Raw genomic sequence first — 14,570 nt, forward strand, 5'->3', positions numbered from 1 at the left:
AAGTGTGGGGCATATTCAACAAGGAAGAACATTTTTTGAAGTTCCATCGATGTGTGCACACAAAGTTGTGTAGGCAGACATAACAGAAACTTATTTTGCTAGATCAGTTAAAACTTGTAGTGATCATTCCCAATTAGGGACTCAAAGTTTGTTTGTATTAAACCCCGACTGATTGCAGTAGGGGTAAACATCTAATGTTATTTTAATGCAATGCCTGATTAATAAAAAAATAAAATCGTGAGTACTAGTAGCGTTTAAACAAAGAAAAAATCATCTAAAATGCAACCTTACCCGACCATCTTCACATCCAACAAATCAACGATCTGAATTATTTACTGATCAAGAAGTCGTTAAAATTGCTTTTTTACACAATATCAAAAGAAATTAGATGTCATTTTTATTTAGCAATGAGCTGAAAATAGTGAAAAACAAAATTGTTGGAGAAATTAAAAAGAGAATAAAATAGATTTTTGATTCGTAAAAAGGATTCATTAAAGGCATAATAATTATTTATACATCTTTTTATCATTTGGCGGCTTAAATTTTAACTCCGACACATGTTATTTTGAGTGTATTTATTTATTTTGTTAGATAGTACTTCCTTCATTTCATAATAAATGAATTGAGGAAAAAATATTAAAGACATAAATTTAACACAACTTTTTATTTTTACCCAAAAAAAGAAGAAAAAACTGACCTTATAATTCTTTTCAAAAGTTAACTGGTTGTCAAATCATAAGGGTAAATTTGGAAAAAAATTCAATAAATCACTTATTTGAAACACCAATAAATATTTTAATAATTCACTTATTTCAAAACGGAGTGAGTATTAAAATATTTTTTTATTCTCTTTTATATAGCTAAAGGAGCTTATTGGTGTACTGACAACAGGTAAAAGGTGTTAGCAATAATTTGACCACAAATTTAAAAAGGTTCTTATGCCAAAACAAAATAATGGAGCTGAATTAATTTCAGTTTCTCACGTCTGTTGCCGTCAGTTTATCAATCACTCAAATCTCAAATTTCTCTGCCGCGCACGGCCGTTTCCGGTGACCCTCTTTCTTCAACCACCGAATTTGAATACTCCAATCATTCTTAGCATTTACATATTGTAAATAAAAAATTATGGAAGCTCAAAGAGTACAATTATTAGCTGAAAAAGGCGAAATAACAGTACCATCACAATACATACAACCGCCGGATACCAGACCACAAAACCCTAACGCTAACGTAAAGGAGGCAGAAGTACCAGTAATCGATCTGAGTTCACGTTCGAACCTTCTAGAAAAAATGAAGAAAGCGTGCAAAGAATGGGGAGCATTTCAAGTAATAAATCATAAGGTACCGATTTGTTTGCTTGATGATATGAGGAGAGTTGGTAGGAATTTTTTTGAAGGTTGTGAAATGGAAGAGAAGCTTAGGTATTCATGTGATTCGAGTTCTCCTGCTTCTGAAGGTTATGGAAGTCGAATGTTAGTTGAGTCGAATGAGACGGTGTTGGATTGGAGAGATTATTTTGATCATCATACTCTTCCGTTGTCTCGTCGTGATCCTTCTCATTGGCCTGAATCTCCTGCTGATTACAGGTTTTGCTCACTTCTTCTTCTAATATAACTATTAACTTCGTTTCATATTACTTGGCCGTGTCGGCCTGACACATCCGTTTAAGAAAGTTTTAAGTGGAGTGTAGTTTGCTATGCTCAAAAGGTTTTGATTTTTTTCTAAAAATAAGTTAAGTGGCGACTTCCAAAATCGAATTTTAAACTTTTCCTAAGTGTTTGAATTTGAAAAAATAGAAAGTCATTTTCTCCGCAAAATAAAAACACCGACTCTGTTGGAAATTCAACTAGGTTCTAACCAAATATTTGAACTAACACTATTGACTCACTATTTGAAATTTGTAATAATTAGTTAGTTACTTGCTTAAATTCTTATAACTATAATTGTTGCATTTCATGACATACGCATTCCGTCAAACGACAAAAAATAGATTGCATTAGGACCAGCGATTATGCATTTTTTGCAATCGTTTTTTTTTACCAAAAAACGAAATTTCTCGAGACAATAAAATAAATTGTCGGTTAGGGGTTGTCCGACACTTGTTATCGTCTTAGCCTGTCGTAATCCGCCCGAATTCCCAGTCTCTTTTCAAAAGCCAACTCTAGTACAACTAGGATAGAGCTAAATAATTCCCTTGTTCTAAGCATGCTAACCTAAGAGACCTGGTGCCCTAGGGTTGCCGACCATTTAGCAAGACCACCTTGAGTCTGAAGGACCGCAGCTCCGAAAAGACGATCATACCTTATGTGTTGCATTTTGAAAGGCGTATATACCTAGAAAAAATATGTTGTTGCTCCCGAATCGGAGTGATTAACAAATTGTATGGTTTTGTAGGATGACCGGTTTATTGTCGTTTGACATGGTTCTAGAAGCCCCTTTGCAACTTAAAATGTGGGTGAATAAGTTCACCAACCTAGATAAAAGAGGTGTCAATGCATTTGGCTCACCTACCGTTTCTAATGAATTTGCAAGGACATCGCACTATGATAGAAGCTCTCAACGGGTATTGGAATAATGATAAAATGGTCTTCAAATTCAGAACAACGGAATTGACTCCAATCGTAGAGGATATACGTGATTCGGTAGATAGCATCCTAAGATTTCGTTATAGAAAGTTACTTTTTGAAGCACACATCCTCATTTCGAACAAACCCTCGGTTGATCAGATTGTTGAATACCTTGGTTTATACAAGCCCGCATGTACGTGGATATCAAAGTCCTACATTCGCCTCAACGACTTGTGCAATCGCTATAAAAAGGCAGCTCAGTGCACTAAAGCTCACGCTATGCGCAGTGTCCGAGGAAGGGTCCCACCACAAGGGTGTATTGTAGTAGCCTTACCTTGCATTTTTGGTAGAGACTATTTCAAGGCTTGAACCCGTGACCTCTTAGTCACATGACAACAACTTTACCGGTAACCATTACAAGTGTGTAGTACTATAGCAACTTGTACTATCTCTATAGTACTACAAAAAGGGATAACAAGTTCGAATTTTCCTCTTATCAGAATTGGGAAAAGGCTCGAACATTAACATTTGTCATTGCCTTTTTTGGAAACATAGCATTTCCTCAAGATCCGAGTCAAATCATCAACACTCGAATTATTATGGTTGCCCATGCTCTATTAAACGGAATTAAGAAAAGAGATGCAATCAACCATTTTTTGCTAGCACTAGTCATCTTAGCAGACATTTATCGGTCTTTGGGATGATGTAGGAATGCACACCCTTATTTCCAAGGGTGCAATTTTTTTTTTTGAAAGGTGGATCTTGAGTCACCTCATGAAAAAAGAACTCACCTCAAGACTTCCAATATTCGAAGGATATGACCAAATCGCCGAGTTCTCAAATAGACTCGGATCAAAGTTTAACGGAGAATAGACCAAGGAAGAATGGGTCCGCATCTTTTTGGAGTTGAGAGATAACGATATCTAGTGATGCTTTACCCCTTTTTCTTTAAAACTGTCATAATAGATTGGTGAGGAAAACCTTTTTACCACTTTTGGGAATTCGAGGAATCCAATCTTATGTTCGCCAAAGGATAATGAAACAGTTTGGAAGAATTCAAACTGAACCTAAGGTTGGTAACATGAGTGCATGTGTCACAAGTTAAAAGAAAGATAGGATTTTAGACTTGAATGATGTTCGTCACTACTGGAAAGTAAGCGAAAAGGAAGGCGTGCATGAGAATCTCGCCAAAAATCGTCACAATGTTGGATACGAGGAAGGATACAAAAAATGGCTTAAAAGAAACTTGCAAGGAATAGCTGAACAAGCACCCCCAACAGGCTTGAAGTCCAAAATTCCAACAATTCCAAGAGGAGTTTGAACAAGCAAAAGGGGAGCGTGCCAAAGATCAATAAACCATCGCCAACTTGAGCCAAGAGGTTGGAAAATGAGAGGAGGTTATATAGCGTAATTCGCGGGATGGTTAGTGAATATATGAGTTTCCCAAATTTTTCACCTGAACAGAGGTCAATCTTGGTCGAAACCAAGTACAGTGTGAAGTTGTTTGAACTTCATGAAGTTGTAGGAACATTCAAGGGCGTAGAACAGATATAGGGTCAACTTCGAGTGCACTATAGCCCCACCCCAAGACAGGATGTCATTAGTTTTTTTTGTTTTTCCTAAAATACCCCTGCGCAGGTTTGCTTTAATTACCCCTGCATGGGCCTATCGTTGGCTTGTTTTTTTTGGTTTCCCTAAGAAAACCTCCGTGGGTTTGTTCTATTTCGCTCCTGCATGGGCCTATTTTTATTATATTTTTCTAAAAGATCCCTGCGTGGGTTTGTTCTATTTGCCCCTACGTGGGCCTATTTTCTATTTCCTTGCTAATGTAATTTCCACTATCAGTTGGCTTTGTATTTCCTTTAGGAAACTTTTTCATATATGTATCTCTGTTTTGGGGGTGACTAAATGTTTCGATACGGCACATACATCTTTCAAAATGTAAGGCCTACCCTTGGCTCAAAGGGTCACTCATTAGGACATGCTTATTATCATAATGTTTCCACAATTGCTTTTTTGCGTGCTTATGTGTGTTGTTTCGAACCAAAGGCGGATTGATCCATTCTTGTTTAAGCAAAGGTTGTCGAACCCCCATAGGCCAAAATATACATTCACTACACAAAAGTCCGACCAAAATACTTGAGTCTTTTAGCTATTTTCCACTTCCTCTGCGGGAGCTTTCAGTGGTTCATTTTGGGATGCTTCGAATTTCAAAACTATCTGTTTGATTTCTTCAGCGAAATTCCTAATGGGCCGTGCTTCCTTCAGCGCTCGATCTATCTCCGCGATCATTGCTTCAGCTTCAGCAGTGTGTCTCTCCAGCTCCTTGTCTTTCGCCAAAGCTACTTTCGCCAAATGGCGAATGGAGCTCATCGATCTCTGAATGAATTGATGCTATCCTTCTAATTAAATCCATTTTCATATCTATTTTTTCGATCAAACCTTCCCGAAAGGATGAGAGTGATTCTTTAGGAAACAATTTGAGAGGTATTAAGGACTTTTTTCCTTGGAAACTTTGGAAGACTCGGAGTATTTTGGTTGAACTTCTGTGTAGGGGATGTATATTTCTGCCTATGTGGTTCTACAACCTTTGCTTGAACAGGAATGGGTCAATCCGCCTTTGGTTCGAAACGACACACATAAGCACACAAAAAAGCAATTATAGCAACCTCATGATAATAAACGCGTCTTAATGGGTGACCCTTTGAGCCAAGGATAGGCCTAATGTTTTGAAAGACTTATGTGTCGTATCGAAACATTTAGTTACCCCCAAAACACACACACAAATATCAAAATGTTTCCCAAAGGAAATACAAAGCCAACCGATGTCGAGGAAGTAGCAAATCTGCGCAGCAGGGGAAAATAGGGTAAACCTATGCAGGGGTATTTTAGGGAAAGCAAAGAAAGATAGGTCCACACAGGGATAAATAGAACAAACCCACGCAAGGGTATTTTAGGAAAAGTAGAAAAACATAATAAAGATATCCCACGCAGGGGTAAATAGAGCAAACCCATGCAGGGGTATTATAGGGAAAGAAGAAAAATAAAATAAAGGCAGTCTGTCTCGGGGTGGGACTATGGTGCTCCCAAAGTCGATCCTTCATCTGTTCTACGCCTCTTGAACGTTCCTACAATTTCATGGAGTTCAAACAACTTCAGACTGTATTTGGTTTCAACCTCAATTGGCCTTTGTTCTGGCAAATTTGGGAAACTTGTATACTAACTTGCCATCCCGCAGATTATGTCATAGAACCTTTCTTTCATTTCTTCAACCTCTTGGCTCAAGTGGGCGATGGTTTTTTTTTATCTTTGGTACTCTTCTTTCACGTGTTCTAACTTCTCTTGGAGTTGTTGGAGTAGAAGATGTACTTTGGATTTCGAGCCTATCAGGGGTGCTTGTTCAGCTATTCCTTGCAAGTCTCTTTTAAGTCATTCTTTGTATGATTCTTCACATACAGCATTGTATCGATTTTCGGCGAGATTCTCACGCACGTCTTTTTTGCTTACTTTCCAGCAGTGATAGACATCGTTTGTGTTCAAAATCCTATCCTCCTTGTAATCATTGAGACATGACCTTAGGCTCAGTCGGAGTTTTTCCAAACTTGTCTTATTACCCTTTGGGGAACATAAGGTCTAATTCCCGGAAATGGTAAAAAGGGCTTTCCTCGGCAATCTATTATGACAATTTTGGAGAAGAAGGGGTAGAGCATCCACTGAATGTCGTTATCTCTCAATTTTGAAAAAATGCGGGCCCGTTCTCCCTTGGTCTATTCTCCGTTAAATGTTGATCGTTTGAGTCTATTTGGAAACTTGACGATTTGGTCATATCCTTCGAATCTAGGGAAGTCTTGAGGTAAGTTCTTTTTCATGAGGTAACTCACGATCCATATTTGATGAAGATTGCACCCTTGGAAATACCTGTGTCCATTCCCACATCGTCCCAAAGATCGATAAATGTCGGCTAAGATGGTTGGTGCTAGCGGGAAATGGTTGGTTGCGTCTCCTTTCTTAATCCCTTCGAATAAAGCATAGGCAATCATAATAATTCGAGTGTTGATGGTTTGGCTCGGGCCCTGAGGAAATACCATGGTTTCCAAAAAGGCTATTGGTCGGGCTTTCGCCCAATTCTGATAATTTGAAAATTCGAATTTGTTATCCAGAAAAGCTTCTTGAGATATTGTACAAATCGTTGAGACGGATGTAGGACTTTGATGTCCACGTACATGCGGGTTTGTATAAGCCAAGGTATTCAACAATCTGATCAACCGAGGGTTTTTTCGAAATGAGGATGTGTGCTTCAGGATGTAACTTTCTATAACAGAAACTTAGGACGTAATCCATCAAATCTTGTATTTCCTTTATGGTTGGAGGCAATTCCGTTGTTCCGAATCTGAAGACCATTCTATCATTATCCCAATACGCGGTGAAAGCTTCTATCATAGTTCGATGTCCATGCAAATTCATTAGAGACGGTAGGTGACCCAAATGCATTGGGACTGCTCTTTTTTCTTGGTCGGTGAGCTCATTCCACCGCGTCTTGAGTTGCCAAGGGGCTTCTAGAATCATGTCGAATGACAATAAATCGGCCATCCTACAAAACCATACAATTTGTTACTAAATAACTACTAATTTATGTAGTTATTTAATATTAAGGATAGTACAGTAACAACCCATAAGTGGGGTTTGGGTAGGGTAGTGTGTAAATAAGGTTACCAATATACCTTGCCGAGGTTGTTTCCGCTAGAATCTCAACTCAAGTAAAAGCATTACAAAGCTGTTTGAAAAAAGAAACAATGGGAGTGAAGAAGCAAAGATAAAGTGCCAAAGAAAGCATGACAAAGCACACTAAAAAACGGAATTGTCACTACCACAAAACAATACTATAATTGAATAGCTAGAAGTAGTAAATAGTAACAAAAGTAAAATAACAAGAAACTCTCAGAGTAACACTACGAAGTATGAAAGACTAAGCGAGACAATCCTCAACTACCTATCTAACCCTCTAACTTAATATTTGTTCTCCGTAATCTTCTATCTGAGGGTAATTTGGGAAAAAAGTAACAAGACACTATTGATTTGCTAAAATGGAAAAGGTAAAATGAGACATATATATTTGGTATAGAGGCCAAGTAAAATGAAACGGAGGGAGTAGCAAAATTTTTGGAAACGTTCTGATTTTTGGGAATAAACTTTCAATATATGCCAACCATGCTAGATTTGGAATGAGATTCCCTGAGTAGAGTCAAATGGATATATATGATTCATATAAATGACCCCAACTAATTTGGATTGGAACTCATTTATTGATTGGTTCTGAACAAGGATAGCCTTTTGGTATTCACAGTTGGTGGATGAAAATGGGGTACATTATTGTTTCTTATTGAGCTGACTGAGCAGAATTGGACCCAGGGATAATAGTTCTTTTTTTTTTCTTACTGAGTTGTGGCCTAATGGTCAATCAAGTGAGTGAAAACTATGAGAAACAAGGGTGCAAATCCCATCTACCTATGCGTTGGTAGACAGTTTTCGCTACTTGATATGGTGGGAAGTAGCAGGTACTGAATAGCATAGTTAAGGTGCTTGCAAGCCGACCTAGCCACTTTTGCTATAAAAGGATACTTGTAAATTTTGGTCGATGATTGCTTTACTTCATCAAGTAGCTCATGATGGCTTTTACTTTCTGTAGTCTTTAGGATTTAGCATAGAATACTAAGGAAATGCAAGTGCAAATTTTGGAGGTTTCAGTTTTGCTTTTTTGATTAGTAGGGATAAACTTGAGTCCTTTTACCACCTCCTTAGTGTTTCTGTTAAGAAACTGTACTGGTCATTTTATGTTTTAAAGACTGCTTTTCTAGAATATTCATTTTTTTTTTGTTGACATAGTGTAGTGCATACTGCTGTTTTCTTTTTCTACGAGGGATTTGCTCTGTCTAAATGTGCATGTATGCTCCTAGTGCTTTGTTAAGCATGTCTATGTATAAGTGTGTATATAATATAATATATGTATATATATATATTAATATTGTGTGTGTGTGTGTGCGCTCATAGTAGAGCAATGCCAAGCTCAAATTTGTAATAAATGGCCCCTAAAGGTACATGCTGCAGTTAATTCTTGAGCCAGAATTACAGCCACATCAACTTAGAAGTCTAAATGAGAGAAGAAAACAAGCAAAACGAAAAGAAATACAAAGGTAAAAACAGTCGAGTCCTCTTTTTGCGACTTTGGTATGAGTATGATTTGTGGATTCTCCAAAATACACTAAAAACTAGTAAGAGAAAAACTACACATATCTAAAGTGGATACTTGCACACGCATATCGGTTATGTACTTGTATACTTCTGCATTGAGTTCACGAGTTTTATTATTCATCTTTATTCCAATTAGCACTTAAAGTTGATCACTGACAATGTCAAGTTGTTGCAGGAAAGTTGTAGCAGAATATAGCGATCACATGAAATCCCTTGCTCAGGAACTTCTTGGTTTAGTTTCGGAGAGTCTAGGCTTGACATGTCAGTGTATAGAAAATATTGTTGGGGATTTTTACCAAAATATCACTATTAGTTACTATCCACCCTGCCCTCAACCGGAGCTTACTCTTGGACTGCAATCACATTCTGACATGGGTGCCATTACTCTTCTCATCCAAGATGATGTGGGAGGTCTTGAGGTTTTCAATAATGAAGAATGGGTTACTGTTAAACCAATGTCAAATGCTATCTGTGTGATCTTAGCTGACCAAACTGAGGTATTGTTTCTTGCTATTATTACTGATTAGTCATGCTTCTTGCACTATCTTTGCTATGTTTTACTTCAAATATTCAAAAAAAATTCTATCGTACTGAAAAACTCACTCTAGTTATTGGTCAATGAAGAAAAAACTGTACATATGAAGCTGATTATTTTCAATAACAATCGTGTATTTGTTAATGTGTGTGCTGTTGTTGACTTTGTAGTTTCTGTCTCGGTCACTCCCACCCTGCCGCACTCCAACCGTGTGACAAGAGGGTTGTGGGGTTAACCCTGATTCAGTTAGACTTTCAAATTGAGAAATTCTTGGTCTGGACCAGAATCTGGACGAAATGTATGGGTCCCGATGCTTAAGGGATCACTAGTAAAGGAAAATTCGATTTTCTCACCTACGTAGTCTATTGTAGCTGTTAACCCTATTCCAGTTGACTTTTCTATTGAGAAATCCATGGTGAGCTGGACCAGAATCCTGAGGAAAGGGGTGGGTATCTGATGCTTCTAGGATAAAGGCCATGCCACTTTTCAAGCTACATTCTCTAAATGTCTGTTAGTAGCTGTGCTAATGTTTCTCTAATCCCAAGGAGTCATATTTGTTGAATTTGGCCTTGGTAAAAAAGCTAGAAAATTTACAATTCCTTAGTCTTCTTTCTTTTTAATTGCTTCTGCTAGCATATTTTTGGTACTTTTTCCTTTTAATTATGTTCTTTTGGGTTTGGAGGGGGGGGTTTGCAAAAACTATTATTCCCAGGCCTTTCATTCATTCTTCTCTTTTGTTGTTGCGATTTTTATCTTCGTTGACCATGCGAACTCATCGACTACATTATTAACTTCAATCACTTTCAACAAATTATGTCAAGGCACTACTAAGGTAAATTCCTTCTGTTTTTTAATTTGTAATTCTTTTGAACTGGTAGAACATTTAGAGAGAACATGACTGAACTGAGTGGTTAAAGAAGAAGAATAGAAGGATCCCTCAGGAACACTGCACCAGTGTCAAGTCAATAGCGATGTATCTTGTTTAGATTCCCCAACCCCTCTTTGTACTGACCTTTTACTCAAAGTCCCGCATTTTGTTCCCACAATGACACTGGATGTGTCAGCACCTCTTTGAAACCCTATACAAACCATAGAAACCTCTCTAAAAGATCCCCACAATCTGAGAAACCTTCTTTGAAACCCTACAACAGTTTTTAAAATACTCAATTCAGTCGTTTTCTCCCTAAACTCTCTAACAAATGACTAGGAATAGGAAAAAAGAAATTTACCTTAGTAATGCCTTGACAGAAGTTGGAGTAAGTGATCGGAGTTAGTAATGCTGTTGATCGGAGTTAGCAATGGAAGAAAGAAAGATGTAAATCGCATTATAACACTGCACCAGTGTCAAGTCAATAGCGACAGTGTATCTTGTTTAGATTCCCCAACCCGTCTTTGTACTGACCTTTTACTCAAAGTCCAGCATTTTGTTCCCACAATGACACTGGATGTGTCAGCACCTCTTTGAAACCCTATACAAACCATAGAAACCTCTCTAAAAGATCCCCACAATCTGAGAAACCTTCTTTGAAACCCCACAACAGTTTTTAAAATACTCAATTCAGTCGTATTCTCCCTAAACTCTCTAACAAATGACTAGGAATAGGAAAAAAGAAATTTACCTTAGTAATGCCTTGACAGAAGTTGGAGTAAGTGATCGGAGTTAGCAATGGAAGAAAGAAAGATGTATATCGCATTATCAAAAGAGAAGATGGAACATGAGGTCTGGAAACGACAGTTTTTGCAAAAGATGAGTTTTAAACAAGTGTGGTGGGTCTGGAGACGTGGGTGTTTTGTATTTTTAGAAGTTTAGGTATTTATAACTCAGCTTGCATCTCTTTTAATCAGCGTTTTTAAATGAAATTTGTAAAAGAATAAGAAAAAAGGCCAGTCAATCCTTCCCTCTTTTAATTCGAAAATCACAGGGTCTTTTCCCCTCATTCACAGGGTCTTTTCCATTCATTCTTCTCCTGTTTTTACCTGGGCATTGTTCTTCTCATTTTAAAGCAGGAACATTGAAGGATCTTATCCTATGGGTTCTATAAATTTGTCATGACATTCTGTTTCTTCCATTTCAAGTTAAATGTGTTTTTTATTTGTAAACATTTTTGGCATGTAGAAATTTTTTTTAGAACAATTTATGGAAACAGTTTCAGATATTGGTTATTGTGTGACAAGTGAGTCCAACTGTTGATGACATGATATATTGGTTTCTTTAGATGTTGAAGTGAAAAGCTGAGACCTACGGAGTATGTCTTTTGATTAAACTTTTATATTCTTTTGATGTAAAAAGATTTCTCTTGAGATATCTTATTCAGAATTAGGATGCTATTTTGGCCTGGCATTACATAGAGTGATTACAATCAATTTGGAAAGAACCCAGTAATTGACTAGCATCATTTTTATGTGGATATGCTGATCAATATATATGGTCTCGAGTTAATGAGGCAAGGGTAAGGTCTGTGTACACTCTACCGTCCCGAAATCTCACTTGTGGGACTATATTGGGTATGTTGTTTGGTGAGGGGTGTATTGCAGTTTTTTCCATCTTGAACAGATGTATTTTCATGTTAATACCATTTTGAATGCCTTGAATGGAAATTTCCTAATGCTATTTTCCTGCAGATTATAACTAATGGCGAGTACAGAAGTGCTCAACATCGCGCACTGACAAACGCTAAGAGATCCCGGCTATCAGTTGCCACATTTCATGATCCTGCCAAGGCCAGGCAAATATCCCCTGCCTTCCATCCACCTAGATATCGCCCAGTGATTTATGGCGACTATGTTTCGTCATGGTACACTAAAGGGCCAGAAGGGAAGAGGAATCTTGATGCACTTCTAATTTAATTGTTTTAACTTCTTTTTCTGCGGTTATTCATTCAACTTAGGATGAGTGCTCATTGTGTTACTTTGACCAACATTTGTGGTCCATGCAGAGTTTGATGAATAATAGTGTACAGTTGTTAGGAGCGGCAAATGGGCGGTTTGAGTCAAGCTGGACTGAATCAATAAATGGTCATTTGCCACTTCCAAAAATTCCGCCAAAGTCTACTTGGGTTAAGATGGATTGTGTCAAGATGGGCTAAACAATGGGTTCTAGTTCAACTCTCACCTTGACACAACATTTGTTCTTTTTTTAAAAAAAAAAAAAAACTAAAAATTACACAAATACACAACTTATGTTTTCAATATTACAAAAAATCTCAACTCCCTAAACATATTATAAAAATCCTACATATACATAGAATGTTATGTATATGTCGGCTATGTTTTAGGGGTGTGCATCGGTCGGTTCGATTTTACGTGTTATTGGTTCGGTTTATTGGTTTTCGATTTTTAAATATGTAAAACCAATAACCAACCAATAAGATATTTTCTTATCGGTTTCAATTTATCCGTTTTTGATCCTTAACGGTTCGGTTTTCGATTTAATCAATAAGAAAATACTTATAAAATAGAAATAGTAATAACTAACATAAAAAGAAATAGTTATAACTAACATAAAAAAATGAAATCTTAATTACCGCCAAAACCTACGCAATGCATTTTAGTTTATAAGAATCTTCAAACTTGAACAGAATGTTAGTTAGGAAAAAAATTGAATTCTAATTGTTGGAAGCTATAAATGCTTCAAGTTTTTTATTACGATAATAGCCGAACTTTATATTGTGCCTTTGTTGTCCTGAATAGGTTAATACTTTGTGAATTACTGAATTATGAATTAGTAGTGCATATAATCTATATACATACATATCTATATATATATATATTACATATATATATAGAGAGATTTAAATATATAAAATAAATAGGGATAAAACAATAACTTAGTGTATTCTTATTGGGTTATCGGTTAAACCGATAACCCAATAAACTAAAATCGATACCGAACCGTTTACCCAATAATTTTTTTTATAAAATCAATAGAAAATCGTTAACCCAATACCAATAACCCAATAACATTTTATCGGTTCGATTTATCGGTCGGTTCGGTTTTTGCATGCCCCTAGCTATGTTATGTATAAAGTAATTAAAAAAGTGGATGACAGTGTAATTACTTTTAAAAGGTTGTTATTTATGTTATTTATACTAAAAAAAAGATGTCAAAAATATTCACGAACAAGTTTTTCATTTAGAGTTGGGAAGAAGAATCCAGAAGCTTGGAGGTTTAAAAGACTTGAAAGTTGATTTTGAAGATTAGGATATCCACCAGTAGGGTGTACAAATCGAACCGTTAAGTCAAACCGAATCGATGAATCAAATCAAATCGAGGAAAAAAATCGACTTATGATTTGGTTTGATTGGTTTGGTGTTAAAAAAAACACCGATCATTCTTGGTTTGGTTTGGTATTAGCAAAAATATAATCAAACCGAACCTAAACTGAACCGACATAATACATATATAATTTTAATTTTTTATACGTAAAAAAATATTACTTATAATCTACTTTCTAATTACTTTTATAACTTTTTTATATTCAGAAAACAGATATATATTTTTGGGCATTTAGTTATAATATTTAGGGAAAAGAACATGAATTGACCATTTTAAAAAGAAATGACCCACACTATGAAAATATGGACAATTGGAGCCAGTCGGCCCAATTTATTTTCTTTTTTTAGCCACTTAGCCCAAAACCACTCTCCTTACACAATTAAGGAAATTAAATGCTCTTTATAGTTGTTACTCTTAAATCACTTTTTTTTTTCTAAATATACTTTCTCAAATATTCTTTTTTTCTCCTCTATTATGCATCGATCAATCTACTGTATTTTATGATCAATATCAAAAATTGATTTGTTGTTTCTTGCATTGGAGCATTGAAAACTATGAACATGAAGCAAAAAATAGAAAATAAAGGAAAGTTAAAATTAACGGGTAAAGCGGTCAATTTTGACCTCAAATTTGTTGCTAATGATGATTATTTTACAGAATCATTACATACAGGTTTGTACTTGAAGCAATGTCATAGTTCTTTAAACTTTAAGAAGAAAAAAATAAAATAATGAGGTCTCAAGGTAAGAGAAAAGCCATGTCTTGGTCCATGTTCTTCTCAGAGGCTGATTCAATTACGGTGAGTCGGAGATGTTCTTCTTAGAGGCCGACTCAATCACGGTGAGTCGGAGATGTTTTGATGCATGTAAAGTAAAAAAAAAGAATATGCCAATAGATATTCTTTTATACCAGATTGATACACATTTTTTAAAAGAGAGAAGGG

General features: G+C 36.2%; 1 protein-coding gene across 2 annotated transcripts; it reads left to right on the plus strand.

Moving 5' to 3' along the window:
- The first annotated feature begins 880 nt into the window (after nucleotides 1-880).
- LOC107845654 (jasmonate-induced oxygenase 4) lies at nucleotides 881-14,149 on the plus strand. Of its 2 annotated transcripts, XM_047398049.1 has the most exons (4): nucleotides 897-1,586; nucleotides 8,992-9,313; nucleotides 11,974-12,208; nucleotides 14,082-14,149. In XM_047398049.1, the coding sequence occupies exons 1-3, from the start codon at nucleotides 1,126-1,128 to the stop codon at nucleotides 12,196-12,198; spliced, it is 1,008 nt and encodes a 335-aa protein (XP_047254005.1). In that variant the 5' UTR covers nucleotides 897-1,125; the 3' UTR covers nucleotides 12,199-12,208; nucleotides 14,082-14,149. The 2 variants fall into 2 exon arrangements, with proteins under 2 accessions (XP_016545570.1, XP_047254005.1); XM_016690084.2 differs by lacking the exon at nucleotides 14,082-14,149 and having other exon boundaries at nucleotides 881-1,586; nucleotides 11,974-12,462.
- The last annotated feature ends 421 nt before the right edge of the window (nucleotides 14,150-14,570 follow it).

Source organism: Capsicum annuum, chromosome 10 (genome assembly GCF_002878395.1).
Source record: "Capsicum annuum cultivar UCD-10X-F1 chromosome 10, UCD10Xv1.1, whole genome shotgun sequence".
NCBI classification, from domain to species: Eukaryota; Viridiplantae; Streptophyta; class Magnoliopsida; order Solanales; family Solanaceae; genus Capsicum; species Capsicum annuum.